This window comes from Bos taurus, chromosome 4, assembly GCF_002263795.3.
Source record: "Bos taurus isolate L1 Dominette 01449 registration number 42190680 breed Hereford chromosome 4, ARS-UCD2.0, whole genome shotgun sequence".
Taxonomy (NCBI): Eukaryota; Metazoa; Chordata; class Mammalia; order Artiodactyla; family Bovidae; genus Bos; species Bos taurus.
Genome location: NC_037331.1, coordinates 40120007 through 40147971, shown reverse-complemented (window position 1 = coordinate 40147971; position 27965 = coordinate 40120007). Strand labels below are relative to the sequence as shown.

The window sequence follows — 27965 nt, the reverse complement described above, 5'->3', positions numbered from 1 at the left end:
CTCTTAAAGAGAAAACAAATATGAATTTGCTTGCTGTGTATAACGTATCATGGAAATATACACAGAAACTGACAATGCTGGGTGTTTCTGGGGCAGGACTTACCTAAACGAGAGACAGAGGTACAAGGAAAGTTTTCAAGTATATCCTACTGGAGATGTTGAAATATCCAGATGCATTACTTTCACACACACACAAATAAATAAATGGGGAAAATAAGAACAATTGTAAGAGTCAGCAGATTCTATCATATCAACAAGAAATTATAAACTCAACATTAAAAAGGAAAATTAAAGACATCTTTGGGGAATTCAATATGTTTTATTTCTCCAGGCACATGATTTCTTCAATATCCAATTAAATATTACTGTGCTAACTACATTTCCTTACACAGAGTGAACATTCACTGTAATGACAGTTTCATCATGCTAAAATCTATTCACAAACCTACACTTTGAAAAAAAGTGCATTTCTAGGAAATTTTATGTACAATACAAATGAAAAACATATCAAGTCATTGAACTGTCAAACTACACAAAGTAAAATCAACCAATCAACCACCAACATTTAGTATGTGTTAACAATATTTTTGAGAAAGAAAATTTTCTTTACATTTGGCAGTTTTGTTCAAGAAGAGTCTCTATAATTTTAAAAGTAAAGTGATAAAAGTATATACAACGTAATAATGTTTAAAGCAGAAGGCATTAAATAGCACAAATAATGTTACAAAACTAAACACCCTTATTGTCTATCAGTTTGCGTTTACATGAAGCAAGGGGACCAGTATAGTTTACTTTATCTAGCCTCTGAGTCTAAAACAATTTTATTTTTAACTCTGTACATAGAATAGATTGACCATGAACACCAAAGATGGTTTCAGCTTTATACACATTTCTATTTGTGCGTGTAGAGTGGAAATAGAGAACTATTTGTATAACAAACTTCTTTAGACGCTACTTTAGAATCATATACACATTTGGAACAATAGCTTTTATTAATACCTTTATTTTTGAAGAAACATTATTTATGTTGTGTTTGTTACTGCTACTTTTGCTCCATTGAGGCTTCCCCTTGTAATATCATAATTTACCATCTAAATAAGTAACTTTTATTCTTAGATTCTGATAAGCGATTAGATTCATTTTGACAATGATTTTAGTTCTTGACACTTTATACTATAGTGCTTAGAAAAGTAATATATTTATCTTGATTACTTTATTTATGGATTGGTAACTACAAATAACACTTTTGTATTAGATTTTGATTAGGTATATTATATAATTTCTCTTTGCACCTGGAAACATGGAAATTGTTAAATGTAAAATGAAACAGCAAAAGTTGTATTTTTAAAGGAAATATGAGGATATGAAGAAAATTTTATACTTCTCTCATCTAATTGGTATTTGGAATACAAAAAATGAATATTAAATTACTCTAAACACAGGATCCAAGTATATAATAAGAAGATAGTTATTTCATTCATCACAGACTTACCACATTTGTATTTATATACCAGTGAATATGATGTACCAACATTCTTTTAAAATAAAGTATGTCTATTTTTGTTCAAATTAGAAATTTTTTCACTTCATAAGATGAGTGTCTCTCCAGCATATACAAAAGAGCATTAAAAAAAAAAAAGAATTGGTGACTTAAAATTCCATAATGGTATCTGAGGTTGGTAAACAAAAGTAAGCTAATCAATGAAATTAATTCCTGAAGTTAAAAATTAGTAGTATTTTTAATAAACTTCTGTCAACAAAATTGATTTTTTTACCTTGTTTTTCTTTTTTCTCCCATTTTGATGGTTAGAGACCTCATATACAAGTTTGGCATTTCAAAAAATTTTTCTTCTTATATTTTTTAACTTGCCATGCAAACTACAAAATTAGAATTAACATATTAATCGATTAAACTGTGTAAGATTATATTCTCTGAGTCTAAAATAACTTAAATATCTTCCAAAAAGGAAAGTGCTTTTGTTTGGAAGATGACTATGTAACAATATAAACTTAAAAGCTTCACTGACATAACTCCAGTCAGATATTAATGGTGAGGGTTTCTTTTATCTTCCTGAAACAAGGGAACAGAGATCAGTGATGGATATCAGCAACTGACAATTTTTGCCATCATAACAATAACTAATACCATATTTCACTGGAAGCATATAAACTCCATATTATCTTTTAATGAACTGCCAGTGTTTTATTCAACTTTTAGATTCCCTCTTCCTTGTCTTTATTTTTTATTCTACATTTCTTTTGACTCTGTTACAAGCATTTACTTCACTTTTACTATGTAAAAATTGTGAACTTGGCATTTGTTTTTGTATACAGATGACTGTCAATTAGAAATCTAAATCCTTAAAGCAAGGATGGAAGATCTCAGGTTATAGCCCTCATTCAATTAGGGATTTAAGAATTCTAGTTTCATAGCCATCATATTGATTTTGAAGAAAAGGTACATAAAGATATAAATAAAATCTAGGTTAAGTTAAATCTTTCTATGCACCATGAGGACCATGACATGTCTAGGGTTGTCAATATCATACAAGAAAATGCATACTCATTTCAGTTCATGTAACATTCACCTTTCTCAGTGAGTAACCACCTTCTTCAGGAATTGCCCACGGGTAAAGCACAAGATTCTTTGCTAAAAATTTGATCATTGAAGACAGACCTTTATTAATGGAAGCATAAGTCCCACTTAAGACAACATTAAGACTCTGGCAGCTGATTCCTCCTATTTCTACTTTTTCGGCTATTGATGAGTGCCTTTAACTTGCCATAGTCCCCTCTCATCTTCTGAGATTCTTCTCCCTGTTGATGCTGCTGCCGAGTGTCTTTGCAGTACTGATTAATCATCTGCATTTCTGAATGGCTGAAAGCCCCCATGATGTCCTTCGGATGGAAGGGTAAAGCCCTTACAGAGCTGGCCCAGGTCCATGGAGACCATTTGTCTGTAACAACTGCCACCATTTCGGAATCTAAAACTTTAAAGTTGATTTTGGCTATGGTCTGCTTGAAGCTGTTTTCTGTTGCAATGCAGTGATACAATCCTTGGTCAGAATCCTGAACAGAGCGGATAAGGAGTCCTTGTGAAGTGGCTATGATTCGTTCATTCAGTTTGACCTAAAACAGAGATATCAAAGTTCTGAAATCCAGCTCTATACATGCTAAAAAGGTATGACTTGTAAAAAGGATTTCATAAGTTTAACAAAAGTACTGAGTACTAATTAACTTCCATCTTAGTGGAGACACATTTTTGGCAAATTCCATTGCCTCTTTATTATTTATTTATTTTTGCACAAGAGATCTGGTTTCAGGGGTACTGAGTGTATTAAAGAGAAAGTAAAGGTACCACCCATATTGGCCCAAATAGCGTAAAGTGCGTTCCCTTTGGGTAGAAACAGTTTATTCACATCTAAGTGAGAGTTTTGAATGTCTCTAGAATGTAAATTACAGACAACATATATACATGAAATTCACAGTTTAAACTATTTTACCCTGTAGTTGTTGCCTTTTATTGTAACAAAAATACTCACTTATTGAGTAAGAACATGAAGCCATAATTAAATCATTGAATTTTACCTTTTTTTCAATGAATGAATGAATATTCTCCTAACTAATAATTGTATAAGCTGAGGCAGAGTTCTGAACATTATCAAGGGTTTTTTTCCAATTATGTAACATAAAGAATGACTAAAAATAAGCTGGAACTTATTATAAGTACTCCAAGTGATTTTACTTTCCAAGGAAAAGTAATAAGAATCTAGGAGGTGAATGTTTAATTATTTTACAGGCATATGCTGGAAAAACTATTATTTTCTGGATGTAAGCTAAATTCAGAAATCCATTTCCTTACAGGGCCAGCTATAGTATTATCAGTGAACACACAAAAACCTGAGTGGTAAGTAGTTCCTTCATATATATACTCAGGAATGCTCTTTCATTGAGGGAAAGAAATTTGACCCAAAGAAAAATAAGAATGAATGTGAAATGTTTTTCTAAATGATAAGTTTCTATATAAATACATAGTTTATTATTAATGAAATACAAACCAAAAATAGGTTGTTTTAGATAAAAAGTAACTCACAAAAGCACAAAAAGGAAAAATATAGTGCTGAAATATGAACAGAACAGAACTAGAAAAGAGAGATTAAGAAAAAGGACTGAAACATACAAAGCAAATCTTTTATGTTCATTCAATTTTTAAAGCTTTAAAATGCCTTAGAAATAGTTTAAATAATGTATAAATGCATTCATAAAAAAAGAAAGTCTTTTCTATTTGCATGATATTGAGAAAAATTTTGGAGGCTAATTTGATAATATTCATTAATATTTATATATAAGATTCAGTGCAGATATTTTATTTATAGGAATTTATATAGAATATGTGGTCTAACTAACATGCAGATATTCACTCACATGAATTTTTAAAAATTTTAAATTATTTTTTGGCCACACCATACAGCATGCAGGATCTTTGTTCTCCAATTGAATCCATGCCCCCTACAGTGGAAGCATGGAGTCTTAACCACAGGATTGCCAGGGAAGTCCCTACCTGATACTTTTGACAAGAGGAAAAACAAGAAATAATGTAATCAGTAGATAGCTTTAGTAAAGGCAAAGTATGGTCCTATAGTGGAATACTATGCAGCCAAGAAAAGTAAGGTAGCTCCATAGGTACTAACACTGAAGTATGTGTGTGTGTGTGTGTGTGTGTGTGTGTGTGACAGAGAAAGAGATACAAAGAAGGAAAGAGAGGAAAATAGGAAAATTATGGAGACTAGTTGGAGGACTATATAATTCTTAGCAGCCTATACTTAGAAGTGGGAATGAGTACTGAAGTGGAGGAGAGGAGGGCTTTTAGTCTTTACGCTATTCAATATGAACTATCTGCAGTTTTCTCTGAAAGTTTTTACCACTTGTCTTACTAAAAAAAAAAAAAAAGTTCAGTATTTACACATCATAAATGTGAGAAATATGTGTATGTTTGCCTAAACTACTGAGGAAGAATTAAGATAAATTTAATTAAATATTAATAGCTTATTCAATAAAGTGACAGTGAGTGGAAATGTGCTCTGCTTAAATTCTGGACAGACCAGATTTTCATAATTAGGGTTAAGATTTTTCATTATCTTTAATTATAGTATTCTTCTGTTTTTGAGATTGGGAGAAAAATCAAGATAGCCATATGTGTCTCCACATTTTTGAAACTTCTGAAGTAAAACATTATAAATACCATGAAAGAGATAAAACACAAGATACATTCCTTTTTAAATTTCATTTGTTAATTTCTGTGACATGTATTCAAGCCTGTATATATTCATGTATTTTAATTTTACACAATAGAAATTACATTCATCCATTATATATTTTTCCATTGAACTTTCTACTGAATAAAAGAACAGCATTTTATCTATGTTAGGTAAGCCCCTGTTTGTGTTGTGGCTTTCCAACTCACATACACATATACAGACTTTCTTTGGAAGGATGGTTCATGTCCACATGACATGTTCAAGCCTAAGAATTCCATTTCTGTATGATAATCATCATCAACATACATTATGACTTCTGCCCCAGAGTGGTTTGTAAGGCAATCATTCTTACGCTCCACATCCATTCAAAACAATTTAAAATTAATTCGACTGCAGATATTTCAAGACTAATTTGATGATAGACTTGATAGCAACAAAACAAGCCTCAGTATTTTTTATTAATGAAAAAATTTAAAAAATGTTATGAAATTCTGCAGCAAGAAGGGGCCCTGAAGTCCACTGAGCCCATTTTCTCCCCAGATATTTAAGTCTCATCTTATGCAAGTGGTCATCAGCTTATGGTTTAATATTCCTGTGACAGGGAACACAAAATTTCCTAAACAGCTCATAACATCTTTGGATAGGCAGGTCTGAGAGTTGGAAAGAATTTCCTCAAAAAGAGCCAACATCTATGTTAGTTACTCTGATGCAATGCTTTGCTCAGGACTGTACCCATTCTATGTAGCTCTCATTAACCTAATATGTAGTATGGAAACTGCGCAACAGAAAACACCCAAGTGCCGAAGGCTCTATTTTTCCCTTCACTCCATCACACTTTGCGATGTACTGTTAATACCACTGCAGTTTAGGCTACTTTAAGGCTTTATATATACATATGTATTTTTCTTCTTATCCCCTCATTAGTTAGGACAATGTGACATCAATATTATGGAATTCATTATTTATAATATTTCACTCTGTGCTGTTTTACAATGTTTTCCTTTTAAAACAGCTCTTTATAATCAGTGAAAGGTTAATACAAGTGTCCTTTCATTTGAAAGTTGAGTTTTTTTTTTTTTAACCTATCACTTAATAAAGGCAATGGTCCCATAAATAATGATTCCACACATTACCTATAACAAAACCCCAAGAGTTATGAATAATAAAGCAATGGAAGCAGATTACCACACAGCAGAAAAATGCTCTTTACCATAAAGGTTATAGTTAAGTGGAATTTCTTGTTGAGGAAAATTGAGCTTTTTCCAAAGCCCCTTTTATCTTGTGAATCACACAAAGGTGCTGTTGTGTGAGAACTTGGCTTCTGGATTTGCGCACATCTTGTTTCTTTTACAAATGCTTCCTCACATCAGTACCCCCGTCTGAGTGTGCAAGCTCTTGCTTTAATCACTGTGTTGTAGAGGTGAGCAGGCAGATAGGATTTCTAATTAATCCATCAACTCCATGGACAAAGGATTTTAAAGAAGGTGGCACTTGTCATCCCAAAGACATTAAAGGATGTTCATATGTCCTTCCTTTTTTTTGATCTGTGCCTCACTGAGGGATGGTGATTTAATGCTCTTTCAAAGCCCTGATTGATTGCTGCTCTCCTGCATTACTCACCTCTTTCCTCCTGTCTTTGTCTTTCTGTAACAGCCACTTGATAGATGCCTGTGGAGACTTGGGGGCACACTCAAGAAAAGTGGTGTTATTTTTTACTCCATACTGAACAATTTCAGCTGCATTTCTGTATGCTGAAGAGCAAAAATAAAATGAGAGAGAATGAGAGAGAAGCAATGGAATTTGGATCATATTCCCTTATATGAGAGTTTATTTCTCTATAAAATTGTGAGCAACTAATTTGAGTGAACTCCGGGAGTTGGTGATGGACAGGGAGGCCTGGCGTGCTGCGATTCATGGGGTTGCAAAGAGTCAGACAGTCCGACTCAGCGACTGAACTGAACTGGAAGCAAAAGCCCAAAAGCAGTCTTAATTACTTAATAAGTTGATACATTGTTTGGTGTGTTTAACCTAAAAGGAAGGAGAGAAAGATACCAGGGCATCAACATTTATTCAAGAATTACTTTACAACAAGGAATGCACTTAATATCACCTTGAACATTTAATTATTACAATATCTTTCTGAATTACATTTTCTCAGCTTTCATAGGCTGTGAGTTATTAAAAAACATGTCCTAGGCAAAGAGTTAGTAAGTGCCAGGCAATACCAAGGCTAGGTTCATCCCACCTCTAAACTCCACATTCAGTGTGGTTTAGATGAAAATCAGAAACACTGGGAAAAGGCAGAAAGCAAGGTGCAGTCACAGTGGGATGTAATGGTTGAGAAAATAATCTTTGACCTCAGAGATACCTGAGGTAAAAGCTTGACTTCATCACTACTGGCTGTATAACCTTAGAGAAGTGATTTAACATCTCTGTGCTTCAGTTTTACTTGGTTCCAAAGCAGATATTTTCAGACATTCTTATACTGAAATTCTTAAATTAGGAAGAGTATTCAGTATAGTTATGTGGTAGCTTAGACATGGGCAGAAATCTCATTTGTAAAGTGTGAATAGGAATAGATCCTACTTCAGAATAATTTCTTGAGCAGTAAGTGACATAATCTATTTATAAAAGCACTTAGCTCAGGTTTTGACACAAAAATCAACACTGATATTTGTTCATCATATTTGTTCCTCTGTTGCCAATACTCTTACCACTATGACTACTGCTACTATAAGTGGGAACTGATGCACAGATTTATAAAATATTCAGCAATCAGAGAAATAGTAATCTGGATTTATTCCCTCAGTTAGATGTATGAAACAATTAGGCAAAATGTGTCTCAATTTTCTTCTTGTGGTTTGTGTAGTTAGTGACAAGAATTTCATTATTTAAATAAAAACAAAAAGGCCCATGCTCACAAAGGTTAGCGACAGGAGTCTGTGCTAACAGTGAACTACAGAACCTCTATAGCACCTTGGTAAGCCTCGAGGAAGGTCTCTCTGCTGGTGGGGAGGAGGTGGAGGGAGGGGTTCAGTGGAAAAATTATAACATAGTGTCTCCATGTCAGGATGGGAAGAAAGGAATTAGATTAATCTTAAGACACATGGCCAGACTGCTGAAAGTATATGGTATGGTTGTAAACTGTAAAATTCAGAGCAGGATAATTCATAATAGCTAAAAATTGGAAGCAGTGCAAGTGTTCCTTGATGGATACACACACACACACACACACACACAATGGGTTACATTTTTGCCTTAAGCAGGAAAAATATTCTGACACATGTTACAACATGAATGAACCCTAAATAAGACACTGCTGTTGTCTAGTCCACTAAGTTGTGTCTGGCTCTTTTGGGACCCCAGGTACTGTAGCCTGCTGGGCTCCTTCTGTCCATGGGATTTCCCACACAAGAATTCTAGGTGGGTTGCCATCTCCTTCTCCTAGGGATCTTCCCAATCCAGGGACTGAACCTGTGTCTCCTAAATTTCAGGCAGATTCTTTAATACTGAACCACCCAAGAAGTCTCGAAGAAGACATTAGGCTAATACTGCTGCTGCTGCTAAGTCGCTTCAGTCGTGTCCGACTCTGTGTGACCCCATGGACGACAGCCCACCAGGCTACCCCGCCCCTGGGATTCTCCAGGCAAGAACACTGGAGTGGGTTGCCATTTCCTTCTGCAATGCATGAAAGTGAAAAGCGAAAGAGAAGTCTCTCAGTCATGTCCGACTCACAGTGATCCCATGGACTGCAGCCTACCAGGCTCCTCCGTCCACGGGATTCTCCAGGCAAGAGTACTGGAGTGGGGTGCCATTGCCTTCTCCAATAAGCCAGTTATAAAAGGACAAATATTGTATGGTTCCACTTATATGAGATATTTAGAATATTTAGATTCATAGAGACAGAAATTAGAACAGTGGTTGCCACAAGCTGGAGAAGGGAGAATAAGAAGTTAGTGTTTAATGGGTATGGAGCTTAACTTTGGGATGATGAAAAAATTTCAGTGATGGATGGTTGTGCTCGTTTTACATCATCATCAATATACTTTATGCCACAAAACTTTACACTCTAAAATGGTTAAAATAGTAAATTCTGTTATGCCATTTATCACAGGAAAAAACAAACAAGATGTTTTTTCTTCAGTGGTAAACAAAAATAAAGTACATTTTTTCTTCAGAAAAAAAATAATGGCTAGAAAAATCTATAATAACTATCTTTGTGAAAGACTTACCAAATAACATATCCAAGGATATCTGTGTTCCTGGACTTTTCTTTACATAAATCTTAGTATACGTACAAATAATATTTAATTTTTAATGATTATACATGAATGCCTCTAATTTGTATAGTGAATCTTTATTTACAATGACACATTTGATTTATCACAGATTTCCCTTACTAAAATATGATATGGAGCACTGCTACTCTTTACCAAGTTTGACCACTTTTAATTACCTTTTAGGTTAAATCCTCTGCATTGAGTCAGTGGGTTTCCATGTCTCACATCTTGTCTTCGGCTCCTCCTATGAAGTGCAGAAATATACATGAGCGACTTAGAATTAACATTGCCAATTATGATGTATTTAAAAGATTTCATTTTAAATTATTCAATCTTATGATTGGCTAAGGTTTCATAAAGAAAAAGGATCTGACTATCCATATTTTTTGTTCAGTGCTTCAAATATCATGTGGGCACTTTGTTTTCAATTTGAATTAATTCAGAGTTTCCCCATCTATCACTCACGATAGATGAACCTCCTATTATATGTACTTCCTGCATAAATGCTAGATTCCAAATTAGTAGGGTAAATTTTTATTTTAGAGACAGTCCTAGAAAATTTTCTAATACAATAACCTCCAAAGTATAAACTTACTAGCATCTTCCACTTTATAATTTTTTCTTACTTTCAAACCATCTCCAGAAACATTAAAAAGTGTCCAGAACCAGAGAGACAAAGAAAATGGATATTTATATAAAGTTAAGCAAAACGTTTCATTTACTAAACTAAGCATTTTCCTTCATGTTTTTATTGTGAAAATTTTCAAGACTATAGAAAAGTGGATATACAAATACAATGAATGGTAGTAACCTACACTCATAAATTGTTGTGTTGTGCCATATTTATTGTTCTCTCATATCCAAGTAGATGTGATATATATACTACATATGCACATATATGACAGTCTTCAGAAAATAAGTTGCAGACATGATAATTTTATACCCTTAAATGTATGTACCATCTAAGAATGACTAATTTCTCTACATAACAATTATACTAACCATATCAATGCTTATTTAATGAGATCATATAAAGTACATTCTATATTGAAATTTCACTAGTTGTGATACTCAAAATATTCCTTATGCATTTTTAAAAGTTTATCCAGGATCCAAACAAGGTTCACTCATTGCATATCATCAACTTAAGCATTTCAAAATTTTAGTTCATCCTTTTAAAATTGTCCACTATTTAAATAGAAGTTTAAAATTATTTGCAAACTCTTGAATTTCTTGTCTTAGATTCACTTATCCATTAGTGTCAATTGCATTACATAATACAACAAATCAAAACAGAGTGATTGAAAGACCTTAGCAGTGAATTATGGACATGAACCTTGTTATACAGGAGAAGGAACAGAGTGTTCTTTATTGTGATTAACAGGGGTAAACTGATTGTCTGTTATCAATTCTGCAAAGTATATATGGATGAGCATATCATTTAACTGGCTAGCTAAGTTTCTCTTAATATTTTTATCCTTAATGATAAATTAAAATATTCAGTAAGAGAAGGAAAATATTACACTGGGCTTATAAAATTTGCAAATCATAATTAACCTCAAGGTCAATAATAATGAAAAAAAAGTTATGGCAAACAGATAACAGTTTATATAATCAAAGGATTATATAAATCTATTTATGAAATATAAACTTTGTGTCATTTAAGGATTCTCTTCCCCCCAAAGCCACATGATCCCTTATTCAGTTGTATATTTCTCTACAATTACAAACACAAACTAGTGGAAGTCACTCTTGTCTCAGGAATTATGATTAACACTGTACTTTAGAATAGGTCCTCAGTCAGGTTTTTACTGCATTGTATGTGGTATATTATGAAGTCACATAATTATTTACTAACAGCCAACTTGTGAGTATATATTGTATGAGGATCATGTGAAAGTTCTTATAGTTGAACTGGTCATTTTCAGCCATCTAAGAAGGAAATGGCAACTCACTGCAGTGTTCTTGCCTGGAGAATCCCAGGGATGGGGGAGCCTGGTGGGCTGCTGTCTATGGGGTCGCACAGAGTTGGACACGACTGAAGCGACTTAGCTGCAGTAGCAGCAAGTAAGCAATATTGTTCACAATAGTTTAATGTATTGTCGTATGATCAGCACTATGTTATGGTTTACTCAAGTACATGGACCTTTATGCTTAGCAATCTGAATTTGCAGTATCACATACCTTCCAGACTTTCAAATATAGAAAAACATTGTTACGGCTTTGCTTTAATGATGAGAACAATAAGGCAGCCATCTGAGTTCTCTATATCTGTCACCCAGGGATCAAACCTGGGTCTCCTGTACTGCAGGCAGATTCTTTAAAGTCTGAGCCATGAGGGAAGCCCCTTCTATATGTGTAGATTCCCTTTAAGGTATTTGTAGAACATCGTGAAAGCATGATGGTAGACAGTCATATTACACTGCATGCGGGACTGGGGATATGGCTCAAGATGTCAAAGTTTCCTTCATTATAGTCTATTCTTTTAGATAAACAATGAAATTATTTTCTTACTGTGTAAAAAGCAGATATTTACTTGAAGGGTAAATTGATTCTCATTTTAACATTTCCAACTACATGTCTATATCCAGAATAAATAACATTTGAGATTAAATTGTATGTAATTATGTATGGATGTGAGAGTTGGACTATAAAGAAAGCTGCGTGCCAAAGAATTGATGCTTTTGAACTGGGGTGTTTGAGAAGACTCTTGAGAGTCCCTTGGACTGCAAGGAAATCCAACTAGTCAATCCTAAGGGAAATCAGTCCTGAATAGTCATTGGAAGGACTGATGCTGAAGCTGAAACTCCAATACTTTGGCCACTTGATGCAAAGAACTGACTCATCGGAAAAGACCCTGATGCTGGGAAAGATTGAAGGTGGGAGGAGAAGGGGACAACAGAGGATAAGGTGGTTGGATGGCATCACTGATGTGATGAACATAAAGTTTGAATAGGCTCTGGGAATTGGTGATAGACAGGGAAGCCTGGTGTGCTGCAGTCCATGGGGTCACAAAGAGGCGGACACAACTGAGTGACTAAACTGAACTGATACAAATGTACAAATATTTAATGTGCTTGAGGGTAAAGAGGAAAAATGCTTAACGTTGTTTACTATGAAAAACAGTAAAATGTTACTATGAAAACCATGTGTTTTTAAAAAGAGAAACTAATGAGCCAATGACATTAATAACCTTATTATGTCAAAGTACACCCTCCATTGATTTCCAAGTATAGCTGTACTTCTTTGTTTCCATGTAAAGGGACATGCTTTTGATTTTTATGCCTATGAATTTCTCTGCATGATCTTTGTCTTCCAGTTAGAGTGCAATCGAAAATAAAACTAAAGTTAGTTAACACTATTAGATAAGATAAAAATACTCCAAATGATCCTTTACATTATTACTATTTAATCTCCAAAGAAAATAACTAGTATATATGGGAATTTAGGAAATAATTCATACAGCAAACATGTTTTGCATTCACTAAAACTGTATGCTTTTAAAAACTTGGGAATAATGTGGAGAATTTAAATAGTATAGATAGTTGTAACGAAACGTCCAGTATGCTAGCCAAAGACAGGTAAGGGTAGACCAAGTAATACCTTATATATGTGTGTACACACACACACACACACACACACACACACACACAGGTCAAAACCATAATGAGATATCACTTCACACCTATTAAATGGTCTAAAGAGTGGGAGTTCTCTTACTGTCTACATTTTCTTTCAGGAGTTTTGTAGTTTCATGTCTTATGTTCAACTCTTCAATTCATTTTCAGTAAATACTTGGGTGTGGCGTATGGCAAGTAGTCTAGTTTCATTCTTTTTTGCATGTGAAGGTCAAGTTTTCTCAATACCATCTACTGAAGCGACTGATTTCCACTGTGTATTTTTTTGGCTCCTTTGTTGCAAATTAATTGACCATAAATGCCTAGGTTTATTTCTCGCTCTCAAGTTTCCTCTATTGATCTATGTACCCGTTTTTATGCCAATCCCATGCTCTCCTGATTACATAGCTTTGTAGTACAATCTGAAGTCAGGGAGCATGATTCAACCAGCATATTTCTTCTTTCTAAGATTGCTTCAGATAGCCAGGGACTTTTGTGGTTCCATACAAATTTTAGGATTCTTTTTTCTATTTCTGTGAAAAATATCATTGGAATTTTGATAGGGATCATCGTTAATCTGTTTATTGTTTTGGATAGTATAAACACTTTGCTGCTACTGCTAAGTCACTTCAGTCGTGTCTGACTCTGTGCCACCCCATAGACAGCAGCCCACCAGGCTCCCCCATCCCTGGGATTCTCCAGGCAAGAACACTGGAGTGGGTTGCCATTTCCTTCTCCAATGTATGAAAGTGAAAAGTTAAAGTAAAGTCGCTCAGTTGTGTCTGACTCGTAGCGACCCCATGGACTGCAACCTACGAGGCTCTTCTGTCCATGGGATTTTCCAGGCAAGAGTACTATTAGGGTCCAATTCCTTTCAATTTACTACAGGAGAATTAATGTTGTTGTTCATAATTCCTTTACCAAATCTAGAAAAAAGAAACTTTGGTGCTCAAGCACTGAACACTTTAGCAGTATTAAATATTCTAACCCAAGAGTATAGAAAAACTTTCCATTTATTTGTGTCTTCTTCAATTTTTTTTCCATCAATGACTTACAGTTTCAATCTTTTATCTCCTTCATTAAATTTATTCCTAAATATTTAATTCTTTTTGATGCAGCTATAAATGGGATTATTCTCCCTTAATTTTTCATTCTGCTGGTTTGTTATTCAGTTCAGTTCAGTTCAGTTCAGTTCTCAGTCGTGTCCGACTCTTTGCGACCCCATGAACTGCAGCACAGCAGGCCTCCCTGTCCGTCACCAACTCCTGGAGTTCACCCAAATCCATGTCCATTGAGTCGGTGATGCCATTTAACCATCTCATCCTCTGTCATCCCCTTCTCCTCCTGCCTTCAATCTTTCCCAACACCAGGGTCTTTTGAAATGAGTCAGTGCTTGGTATCAGGTGGCCAAAGTATTGGAGTTTCAGCTTTAGCATCAGTCCTTCCAATGAACACCCAGGACTGATCTCCTTTAGGATGGACTGGTTGGATCTCCTTGCAGTCCAAGGGACTCTCAAGAGTCTTCTCCAACACCACAGTTTAAAAGCATCAATTCTTTGGCACTCAGCTTTCTTTATAGTACAACTCTCACATCCATACATGACTACTGGAAAAACCATAGCCTTGACTAGATGGACCTTTGTTGACAAAGTAATATTTCTGCTTTTTAATATGCTGTCTAGGATGGTCATAACTTTTCTTCCAAGGAGCAAGCATCTTTTCATTTCATAGCTGCAATCACCATCTGCAGTGATTTTGGAGCCCAAAAATATAAAGTCAGCCACTCTTTCCACTGTTTCCCCATCTATTTGCCATGAAGTGATGGGACCGGATGCCATGATCTTAGTTTTCTGAATGTTGAGCATTAAGCCCACTTTTTCACTCTCCTCTTTCACTTTCATCAAGAGGCTGTTTAGTTCTTCTTCACTCTGCCATAAGGGTGGTGTCATCTGCATATCTGAGGTTATTGATATTTCTCCCAGCAATCTTGATTCCAGATTGTGCTTCTTCCAGCCCACAATTTCTCTTGATGTACTCTGCATATAAGTTAAATAAGCAGGGTGACAATATACAGCTTTGACGTACTCCTTTTCCAATTTGGAACCAGTCTGATGTTCCATGTCCAGTTCTAACTGTTGCTTCCTGACTTGTATACAGGTGTCTGAAGAGGCGGGTCAGGTGGTCTGGTATTCCATCTTTTTCAGAATTTTCCACAGTTTATTGTGATCCACACAGTCAAAGGCTTTGGCATAGTCAAGAAAGCAGAAATAGATGTTTTTCTGGAACTCTCTTGCTTTTTCGATGATCCAGCGAATGTTGGCAATTTAGTGTACAGAAACACAATAGATTTTTGTTTCCTGTAACTTTACTAAATTATTTTATTAGTTCTAGCAGAAAACCCATGATACAAGGTTTAATAATGCACATTATATTACAACATTAATAATTTCAAGAATATTTCAGTTCTTTGCTTATTAAGAGCATATGATTAAAATAACAATTTGTTGCATTAGGATGACAATGTGGAATCTATGCTTAAGTACACATTTTAGAAAAGATTAGTGGGAGAATATTAGAACAAATGAGTTAACTCATATCTCAGCAGAAACTTCTATAATGTAAAAAATATCTCAAATATTCAATGATAGTTTTTAAATAAAGTATGGAATTTTAATTGTTAAATAGTTCTTGTTTGTTAAATAAAAGTGCTAAAGCCAATGTCTGAAAATTTTGCAGGGAAGGAGTACTCACTTTCAATTTCTTCACGTCATAGAGAAGGCTGATTTGCTGATATGGTACGATTCACTGTGTGGTCCCTATATCACTTTCTTTCTTAGAAAGTGTAGTGCTTCAGTTCCCTTGAGCACTAAATTTGTTTAATAACAGATTGAAGATTGTTTTTCAAGTGTTTTGTTGTTCTTTAGTCCCTAAGTTGTATCTGATTCTTTTGTGACCCCCAAAGACTGTAGCCTGCCAGGCTCCTCTGTCCATGGGATTTCCTAAAGCAGACTACTGGAATGAGTTGCCATTTCCTTCTCCAGGGGATCTTCCCAAAACAGGGATCAAACCCACTTTTCTTGCATTGGCAGATGTATTCTTTACCACCTGGGAAGCCTTCTGGGTGTTAGATATGCCAATTTTTAGAACTTCTTACCAAGAAAAATTAATTATTGCCTTAGTAGTAGTTATGAAAATAGTTTAAAAATATTGCTGCTATCATAATTGTGAGTGAATATATAGTCAAACACAAGTGAGCACAAAAATCATTTTTTATCTGAGATTATTTAGAATTTGCTTTCCTCATACTTTGTGTCCGGGTGCAGAACTTCAGCACAGTATAGACACATCTCAGGATAACGAGGTCCAGAAATTATATGTAGAAATGAAAAGAGGCCATAGGCCTCCTGATTAAATCTTAAAATAAAGATGGTGGAATATGGGTCTTTGAAAACAGATACTAAAATCTTCTGGGTAAAGAGTGGGACTTTTCATCATACCTTATGCCTTTAATACAGAAGACTTTGAAATTATCTGGGCCACTTTTCCCTACTCCAGATTCAGATGTCTGCCTATATGACATCTCCACTTGAATACCTTATAGTCATCATTAACTTAACATCTCATTTTCCCCACAAACCTGTGCCTTTCACAGTCTTCTCTTTCCCAGGAAATGACATGCACATATTTCCAAGGCTCAGTTCTGAAAACTGGCTTATTTCTGAGTCCTCCATTTCTATAACATCCCAGCATGTAATATGTTAGCAGATTCTGTGAGCCCTATCCAGAATCAGAAGACTTTTGACCACCTCCAGCTCTACCAAGTCACCATTTTCTCTCACTTTGATCATCAGTTAGTAGTCTAACTGTCTTGCACCTTCTATTTCCTCTCCTCACATTTTCTTTCTATCCCAGGGCTTTGATCCCAGCCAAACCCACCAGATGAACTTTTTAAAACAAAATTCAAACAATACTACTCCTGTGGTCAAAAACCCTTCAGCAGTTTTCCACTTAACTCTAAATGAAAATCCTTTGCTGATTTACTAAATCCTGTGTCATCTGGCATTTTGAGCCCATTTCTTCCTACGTTTCCCCCTGCTCATTCCAGTACAGATAGCCTCATTAGTCTTGGAGTTTTTTGGACAATCTTGGCACACTCCAGCTCTAAGGATTCTGGTGCCTCTCTCTAAAATGCTGTTCTCCCAAATAATGGCATAACACATTCATCCTCATCACACATCCTCACATTCAAGCTTTTGTTCAAATATACCTTGAGTAAGCCTCCCTTGACCACCCATTTAATACTGCAGTCCCCCACTTCACAGCCCCTCTCTCTCTTCCCTGCCCTTCAAAAAGTTATTATTTGATATACCTAGGGTTTCCTTGATAATTGTCTGTATTCCCCCTCTAAAACTTATTCTCCCTAAAGGAAGGGATTTTTGTCTTTTTGTAACTTTTTTTTTCTTTTTTTATGTTATATGCCTAGCTCTAGAATACTACCTGGCAAATAGTTTCCCCATAATACAAATATTTTGAAGTAATGCATAAAAGGATCAGAATAATCTTGATATGCAGAAGTGCTAGGTTGTTTTAATCTGTCAAGTCCTTAAATACCTATATCTATAACAGAGAAAAAGGAGTTATAAAACATCATCACTCCAGTGACTTTACTTGAAAGATCACTGGTGCTCAAGGCTAGTCGTATTTGCTGTCTCCTGATGACCCCTTGTCACTCATGATGACCCATAATAAACTTTGAGTGAAAATAGCTGTGACTTTGATCCCAAATTCTGCATATTCTTTGCTTTATAATTTCATTACTGGTGTTTCCTTCCAACTTGGTGAAAGTTGGTTCAGAGTTTCCTTCCTAAGTCTTCTCTTGGCTAAAAGGCACTGTGCCTCAGACTACCTGAACCTCTTAATCTAACCAATAATCATACACACACCATTGTAGGGGGTAAAGCATGGTTATCTAGGTTTTGGAAGTATTCAGGGTATCCATTCTGGAGCGAGCTCCTTTTGCCTGAACTGGGACAAGCATTTGATTACAGAGGAATTAAATGGCACAAGGAAACCCTAGGAAAGTTAGAGTTAAGGATATCTGAAGCATATAAAACAAAAAAGATAAACATTGGATAAATGTGAAAGTTAAAATGCTGCTTGACATATTTTAGGGGTTGCAGGTGGAGGATTGTGTTGCAGAGGAACTTTAAAATGAAAAAGGAATTTTTCCAAACTACTGCACTCTAATATTCCTGTGAGAACCGCAAGTTAAAATGTATCCCCTCCCCTGACCCCCAGCCCTCTGTATCCTTTGGTAGCCATAAGTTTGTTTTTTATGAGTGGCTGTTTTCTTTATTTGAAGACTACATATGGCGCTGAACATAGCTACTACTTTTAGTGTCATTTTTCCGGGATACTGCAATAGAACTGATTCCAATAATGTGGAGCATTGCTTAACCGTCTGATGATACTGATTTTGATTTTCAGTTGAATATTGAGTACTCACCGCTTTCCGGTTGGATAGAACCTAGAGCAAGAATGGCCATCCCAGGCACAGTAAGGATCCCTTGCCAGGCAGCAGTCAGCACAGGCTGACCCGTAGATGTGGCAGCGATGCAGAGACACTTGGGCAAGTCCTTCATTGGAGCTCACATACAGCTGTTGCTATCAGAAGAATGACGGTGATTTATTTCAGATGTGGAAGTTAAAAGAGAACTTTCAGCAGGAACCCATAATATATACCCACAGACCCTTGGATGCATTTTGAAACAGACTAAAAACAAGAAGCAAAGTACAGAAGGGTATAATGCCAAAATAAATAGAATTTCCCTATGTTAATACGCCTGTAACATTACTTGACTTGTTTGAAAAAAAAAACCACAAAAAACTCAGAGCACCATGTACTCTGAGCACCATGTAATGTGTTTTAGACGAGATTCGTTGTTCTCTCAGGTTTGAGCAGATGTATTACAGATTTAAATTGTGATGCTTGGTTTGTTCTTTGAATGCTGTCTCTTGGCAAAGCACAAGGGAGTGTTCTTATTCTTCAAGTTTGGCAACTCATCACCTTGCAAATTTGAAAAAGTCAAGTCTAGGACATTTTTAAGTTGAGAAAAAATAGTAAGCATTAGATAAAACTTTTAAAACAATTTTCACCTGCTTTTGAAAGTGAATTATTACTCATTAGAGCAATTTTAAAACTATTCAGAAGACTGTATTTATATTTAGACATGTTTTAAATATTCTGTATGATCCACAGATCTTCAAGAACCTAAGTTATAAAGATTCCATCTTCCTTCATTTGTGTGGTGTCAAGAGCTTATTATGATACTGCCCCAGTTCTCTTGACTATGCATAAAGTGGTTCTCAGGAGTTGAAGGGATAAGTTTCTAACTCAGAGTCCTTATTTTATAAAGGACTAATGATGTGTAACTCAAGTTAACATAGAATTTCTAAATTGGAACTTGAATATATGTGCATGTACACAAACATATGTGTGTATATGCACACACATTTGCAAATTATATATAGATTCACAATTAAATCAGTGAGGGCATCATTGGTCTAACAGATTCTGGAGGCATGTCTCTGAGATTCAGATCCCAGCTTCCAAAATTTTGCTGGGTAACTTTTCTAAATCTCAGCTTCCTCTTTGGTAAGATTGGGACTATGCAGCACTTACTCCATAGATTTTTGTAAGAACAATATAAGGAATAATTCCATATAAATTGCTTAAAATTGTTTCTGGCACCTAAGTGTTTAATGAATATTAAGTAATAGTAGTAGTTGTATTAAACTACCAGTGAACAAGCCAGCAATTTATACATTTTCAATCCTAATTAATCATTTGAATCACACCTTAGTTTACTGTGCCTAATATAAAATATTTTATTCAGATCAATAAATTTTTCAGAAAATAGGCTGAAAATTACTGATCCCCATTTGAGACATTCAAGCTATAAGAAAACAATTGTATGTTTCAATAATAACCATTTCCCTAGAAATATTTTAAATAAATGTTTAGTGAATACACTAACAAATAGTACATCAGCTTCATTAACATATTACAAGGAAATGTATTTATTTGAGGAAAGGATACAGGTAATTTCATTCTGTAAATAACCTTTTTTATTAATCTATTTTCTGTCACGGAATGCAAGGATAAATTAGAAAACAGAAGAGTATAAAATGAACAGTAAATTTTTTAGTTTGAGCATTAGAGAAGGTACTAAATTCATGGAATTTAAGTATATATAAAAATACCACTGGCAATTTGCAGTTCTTTCACACTTAAAAAAGAGTGCAATATGTAGTTGTTAAAACGAATTTCCCCCAAATCAGTTACCTTGCCTTGAATATAATTGATTTAACGAAAGATTTTTAATTATCTATAATATAAGAAGCTGAGACATAGTTAATACTCAGTTTCTCCTGTGTATGTGTGTGTTGTACATTGTAATTTAATGGAGGGGACTGCGTATTACAAGTTTACCAGTTGAATTAGGAGCTGGAATCTATAATTGTATACTGGGCTACTGTGTCACACAAATGGCTTTGTGTCCATTTTGAATTTTGCTCTGATACTTTCTCTTTCCATTAAACTACTTTCAACAAAAGGATTCCCTGCTGACTTCAAAGATTTTCTGACTTGAGACCAGCTCCCTAGGAAATTGGGGAAAATGACAAATGGCTTCTTGCTACTTGGGAAAATGTTTGTTATGCACCATGCAAACATTTTGACAGATGAGATCTTTAGCTTCCTTGTACCCTATTTATTTTTCTTCATAAAATTTCATCAAGTGAAAATAGTACAAGACTGATTGGAATACTTCTTTATAACAGAGCAAATATGGTGAAGAACACCAAAGTTATATCATTAGTTACGCTAACACATAAAAACTTTATTCCATATTCCAAGAAAAATAAGTCTTAGGCTCTTACAGCAAGAGTTACCACTTTATCTTAGGCAATTTATGTAAGTTAATTCATTTGTGAGAAAAGCATTACCTTGCAGAGGCAGATGTAGGTCAGTGAAGTTAATAATTTATTTATAATTTAGGGTCAGGTTGGTATTCCAATGCACGTCAGTATCATTCTGAAGCCTATCCCATTTTTGACTAAACTGCTCTGCCCCTTACAACTTTTGCTTTAGGAGGTAGTGCCTTTGGGGTCTGGAGACGTGCATGTTCTGCAAATGCAGAGCCTGGAATTGGGCTTTTTCTTTCCATGATCATTGTGTATCTGCGGGTGCAAATTAGATCAAACATTTCTGATAAAATCATAGTAAAACATTTATTCCCCAAACCTTGAAGCCTGATATGGCTTAGATTTGAGACATTCATATTTTTAAGTGACATGTAACCCTTATAAAATAGCACTTTCTTAAAAATAAGCATAAAAGAATGCACTGCACACTTCAAACATTTGACAGTAGCAGGAACTCAAAAGAGGAAAAGAGGATTGATAACGCATTTCAAGTCCCTGAGAATGCTTGTGATGTTACAGTAGCCCAAATATTGTGCTAAAATCTTCCTTCAGAAAGATTATTTTTATTTTGGTTGGCTTCACACACCATAATATTTAAGAATAGAGGATATAAAAAAATTGGAATATCTTGCTGCGTACACACACACACACACACACACATATATATTCTACTCTAATTTCTGTACAAAAATAAACCTATTTTGTCTTCCACTAAAGCTAGTAAATTCCATATCGAAGTTAAATGTGTGGTATATTATGAACAGTATTAATTATTTTGCTAATACTAAAATTAAATTTTCAAAATTATAAAATACATTCTTCTACAATAGTAAAATTTTTACATACAAAGAAAATAAACATGGTCTTGTTTTTACCTTTTTGGATGAAATCTTCATTGTTGTTATAGGAGCATGATTCTAAAAAATAAAAAAAAAATTGTTAGTTGCTCAAATAATCCTTAAAAAGGATTTTATATGAAAATACTTTTTATGCTAAAATTCAAGACATCATCATTTCTCTCTATTTGCACATATATTTTCAAAGTTTAGCAATAATTATCTATAAACTTCATTTCTTCTGTTAAAAATAAGGACAGATTAGTTACACAAATATATGCCTAAACTAAAAAAATAAGTAGAAATTATAACACATCTATCAAGATAGTCATTAGAAATAAATGAAAATTAGCAAAACTTGAGATAATTGAAAAAATTGTATGTGAAATATTGAAGGCAATGAATAATTCATGATTGGATCTGGGTGCTTGGGTGGGGGGCAGTGGAATGGTACCCCATTTTATTCCTCCACAACAAAAGTATTTTGCATAAGACACTATAGTTCACCTGTCAAATGCTGCTATGAAAAGAAGTATTTGCCTGAACTAGACATGTATGGGTGTGAGAGTTGGACTATAAAGAAAGCTGAGCGCTGAAGAACTGATGCTTTTGAACTCTGGTGTTGGATAAGACTCTTGAGAGTCCCTTGGACTGAAAGGAGATCCAACCCTAAAGGAGATAAGTCCTGAGTGTTCATTGGAAGGACTGATGTTGACGCTGAAACTCCAATATTTGGCCACCTGATACGAAGAGCTGACTCATTTGAAAAGACTTTGATGCTGGGAAAGATTGAGGGCAGGAGGAGAAGGGGACTACAGAGGATGAGATGGTTGGATGGCATCACTGACTCAATGGACATGAGTTTGGGTAAACTCCTGGGAGTTGGTGAATGACAGGGAGGCCTAGCATGCTGCAGTCCATGGGGTTGCTAAGAGTTTGACACAACTGAGTGACTGAACTGTACACTTATTAATCCTCTTAGTTGAAAACAAAAGAATATTGTTAGATAAGGTTTTCTTTTGATAAGTGTGAATTAGTAAAAAAACCTAAAAGTTATCTGAAATAGTTATCCTTTTTTAAAATTCCTCTGTTCTTAACTTTACTTCTTACATATCTTTAGTTCCTTTTAAAGATTAAGGATTAGATTTGTGATAACGTGATAAAGTTTTATGAAGCTTCATCTGAGTAACTCAAGCGTGCACACGCTGCCAAAATCAACTCTGCCCATAATTATTTCACTTTCTGGAGTTATGTGTTCATACAAACATTTAAAAGAGAATATAGTGATATCTCTAAATACTCAATTGCAACAAATCATGACATTCATTAGAAATGCACACACATACAGGGCAAGATTTGCATTTATATCCACCTAGGGAAATATTAATAGTTGTACTTCGAATTCAAGTTAAGTTCAGGGAAGTTGGACATATTTTCAGAAAAAGTTCTGAAAAGAGGATTAAAGAAGATACTATGGTTCTGTGCTCTTTAAAAACAAAGTGCCTGGTTTTTAAAAGTTACACTGAGTTTTCTGCAGTATATCAGTGTGACACTTAGCTAAGAATTTTTTTCCAATTTAAATGTATTATTTCCTCAAGTACCCATCACAGTGTATCATACACACCCAATTATTTTTACCTCACCTCAAAAAATGTGACACAAACACCATGCTGAAGACAGTAACTTTATTTGGTAACTGTCTCTCTCAGTTTAGCCATATCAATCACTGCCACACACATCCGGAAGAAAGCTCAAGCATCCTTAGTGTCTCTTGGGTTGATTTCCCCCCACATGCATTTTGACTGACTCTGTTTTTCCACTGAGAGTTTATTCTTTATGATGATAACACCAGCATAACTCATATAACAGATCATAAGTAGTTAGCACATGATCAGAATACCTCACATTTTTAAGACCTTTCCATAGACTGTATGTTTGGGTTTGTGTTAAACTCAATTAACATTTTCTGATTATCAAAAAAAGATATTTCAGAATTAAAAATGAAGTGCTAAAATACAATCTTTGTGCTATCTTCAAGAAAACTACTGAATAAGACACTTCATATTATTTTGGCCATTCATGTTGCCCCTATTGAATTGAATGAGAAATGCATTGTTCGGTAAAATGTGATTTTGGTTAATCCAGTGACATTTTTTACAAAGCAAGGCATAGAAATGGCACTTGAATGCACATGGTTAATATTTTGTGAGCACAATATTAATCCATTAGTCACAAGGAACCTGATGCCAAAGTTAGTCTAACATTAAAAATTTTAACTTTAATAACATAATGGGAAATTGCCAGAATTACTCAGATTCTGTATTTGCTTTTTAAAAAATATTTCTTCATATTTAAAATGTATTAGCATAATCTAACATCATTGTATCCTAGTTACTTATGTGCTTAAAATCCAGTATATTTGGTGACTGTGGGAACATATATTAATACATTCTGAGTTCAGTCAACTGAGCAAGGCAACTTTCTGGATTAGCAATAGTTTGCACTGAGGGGTTTTGAAATGCTGTTTTTACTCCAGTACAAGCTCACTCTGGTCTTTTAGTGTCCATGACCATTGTTTCTTAGTGAGTTTAGTCAGAAATAGAAGTTTGCAGTAGAATTAATTCCATACCAAAGTTTCTTCAAACTCTGGCTGTGCTTTACTCATTTTTCCAAATGCAGGTAAGAGGGATGGTTTGAACTATCAATACGGAGAGAAGGGCTTTCAGGACACCATGTACCATTTTCCAGGCTCACGCATGTGTGCCTGTGTGCTAAGTTGCTTAGCCATGTCTGACTCTTTGTGACCTTATGTAGCCCACCAGGCTCCCACGGGATTCTCCAGGCAAGAATACTGGAATGGGTGGCCGTGACCTCCTCAGGGGATCTTCTCGACCCAGGGATCAAACCTTCGTCTCCATGTCTCCTGCACTGGCAAAGGGTTCTTTACCACTAGCGTCACCTGGCCTGAATTTTCCTCTACGTGCCTTTTTTTGTTGTGTTTTCATTTCTTTTTATCCCAAATTCAAGGACAAAGAGAATAAACAATGCAATTTCAAGACAGAACATGAAGTTCTAAGTTTAAAGAGACAACAATGTTTATTTTACTTAACTAGAGTGACATTTGAATTGAAAGCAATAAAACAAGAGAAAACAAAGCAGTTTTTCTTGAAGTTCCTGGCAAAAAAAATATGAGAAAGTTTTTCTAACAATCAATAATGTGGAATTATGTGGGTCTCAGTGGCTTGTGAGGCAAATGATAAAAGCCCTTTTAAGGCAGATAGTCTAGACCTTGACCATATTTAAAAAAAATAATGATGACATCAAAATTCTTCAAGTTGTGATGATAGCTAAAATACTATTTTTTTTATTTTGAGATAACTTGAAATGTAAAAAATGACTTCAGAAAAATATTTGTTCTATAGTTCTCATTTTATCTGGTATTTTCTACTCTCAAAAATTTATAACATTCATTTATTTGATCTTTTATCCATTTTTTTTCCTCCCAAGCTGTCATAAGCTTACAGAATTCCATTTATCATGCATGTGCTGAGGATAACAGAATAGACGTTCAAACCTTAAAGACTTCCAACTCCTCCAGAATGAGCTCACTGCGAGCAGAGCTGTTAGTAGGAAGAACAACCACCTTCTGCACAGTACCCCGATCTAAGAGAAAGAAACAATGAGATGTAGGAAACAAAGGCATTTAGACATAAGACTACTGGCTTAACAATTTACAATATTATTTATATAATTACTTGCTGCTGCTGCTGCTGCTAAGTCGCTTCAGTCGTGTCCGACTCTGTTCGACCCCATAGATGGCAGCCCACCAGGCTCCCCCGTCCCTGGGATTCTCCAGGCAAGAACACTGGAGTGGGTTGCCATTTCCTTCTCCAATGCATGAAAGTGAGAAGTGAAAGTGAAGTCGCTCAGTCGTGTCCCACTCTGAGCGAGCCCATGGACTGCAGCCTACCAGGTTCCTCCATCCATGGGATTTTCCAGGCAAGAGTACTGGAGTGGGATGCCATTGCCTTTACCAGCTGGGCCACAAGGGAAGCTATATAATTACTTAGCCATCAAAAATGAGATTGTATACATTGAGCTATTACCATTTGCGATATTCTTGTTTCACTGCAAGTCTCATATGTTTAAATTGAGATCAGTTCAAAAGGAATTAATAGGAACATTTTATTACATTTTGCACGTATGCAGTAAAGCCATTTAACTATGAGAGAAGAAAAGAATGTCCAAATGTTTTATGAAGTCAAAAGTTCTGTTTCTAAACCAAGTATGTGAAATAGTCTTAACTTTAAGTTTAGCCCTTAAGAATATTACTCCTCCTAAACAACAATATAAAGTGACAGTCTCATATTTCTGTTAACATTGACATATAATGATTTGATTATGAGAAAAAATTATTATTTAAAAAATATTATTATAGAAAAAATATTATGAATGCATTTTTATAATAATTGTCTTGTAAATCACTAGTACTAGAAATTGGCATTTGATCTGTAGCTGCAGAGAGTTTAGACAAAGTAAAATGTTTCACTCACAATTCAAAATAATTTTAAAAGCAGAAACATAGCTGTGGCTTTATTTTAGATGTGGGGATCAAAAGCTATGAGAAACCTAGATAGCATATTAAAAAGAAGAGACATTACTTTGCCGAAAAAGGTCTGTCTAGTCAAAGCTATGGTTTTTCCAGTAGTCATGTATGGATGTGAGAGTTGGACCATAAAGAAAGCTGAGCACCAAAGAATTGATGTTTTTGAACTGTTGTGTTGAAGACTCTTTTGAGAGTCCCTTGGACTGCAAGGAGATCCAACCTGTCAATCCCAAAGGAAGTAAGTCCTGAATATTAACTGGAAGGACTGGTGCTAAAACTGAAGCTCCAAAACTGTGGCCACCTGAACTGAAGAACTGACTCATTGGAAAAGACCCTGATGCTGGGAAAGATTGAAGGTGGGAGGAGAAGAGAACGACAGAGGATGAGATGGTTGGATGGCATCACCGACTTGATGGACATGAACTTGAGCAAGCTCCGGGAGTTGGTGATGGATAGGGAAGTCCGGTCACAAAGAGTCGGACACGACTGAGTGAGTGAACTGATTCATAGAACAATTCTATGATTTTCACAATTATTGTTTTCAGTTGGGCATGTTTCTTTAGAATATTTAAACTATAGTGAAAGTTTCAAATTAGATGGGTCAAATAAACTTAAGTAAATAAAAAGGTACTTGTATTTGGGTCTTCCTTGGTGGTCTAGAAGTTAAGAATCTGCTTGCAACTATAGACAACACAGGTTTGATCCCTGGTCCAGGAAGATCCCACATGCCATGGAGCAACTAAGCCCTCAGGCCACAGCTACTGAGGCAACTGCTGACAGCCGCACACCCTAGAGGTCATGCTCCGCAGCGAGAGAAGCCAGAGCAATGAGAAGCCTGAGCACTGCAACAAAAGGCAACCCCGGCTTGCCACTACTTCAGAAAGTGCCAGTGCATCAGTTAAGACCCAGGGCAGCCAAAAATAAATGTTACTAAATCTTAAGAAAGTACCTGAATTTCTCAATTGGGACTTCCCTGGTGGCTCAGACTGTAAAGCGTCTGTCTACAATGCAGGAGACCCAGGTCTCTAATTTCTCAATTAGAGACTGCCAAAACGAAGATGTCTAAGTAAATATAATATATACAGAAATGTTCCTTATGTCAAAAAATTTAGTTAAGAAAATTTCATCTGTAACGTAAGCATTTTCTAAACATATAATTATGTTATTCTACCAATCACTTAAATTTTAGGTTTAAAAAAAACTAGTTGCAACTTGGTAATGTGAGGTTAAAGTAAATTTGTGAGTCCTTTGAGAAAGTAAAAATATATTTTCTTACCAAAATATGTTCCTGTTAAAATAACTAATGAGTTGCTTTGTGAATATCAAGTCATGACTCTCTTAAAGTATGAGCATGTCACTGTGAATTTGTAATTTTGACAGGT

General features: G+C 35.1%; 1 protein-coding gene across 3 annotated transcripts in view; it reads right to left on the bottom strand.

Moving 5' to 3' along the window:
• Positions 1-299: 299 nt before the first annotated feature.
• The window catches only part of SEMA3C (semaphorin 3C), a 207955-nt gene continuing 180289 nt past the window's right edge, over positions 300-27965 (bottom strand). For 2 of the 3 annotated variants that reach the window (XM_024990627.2, XM_059885534.1), the window contains exons 13-18: positions 25552-25640; positions 22017-22058; positions 18662-18819; positions 9715-9782; positions 6879-7009; positions 300-3129 (exon numbers count right to left, since the gene is read on the bottom strand). In XM_024990627.2, coding sequence (XP_024846395.1) covers positions 2716-3129; positions 6879-7009; positions 9715-9782; positions 18662-18819; positions 22017-22058; positions 25552-25640 — 902 coding nt within the window. In that variant the 3' untranslated portion in view covers positions 300-2715. The remainder of the gene's footprint in view (positions 3130-6878; positions 7010-9714; positions 9783-18661; positions 18820-22016; positions 22059-25551; positions 25641-27965) is intronic. The other variant, NM_001101082.1, reaches the window with a different exon arrangement.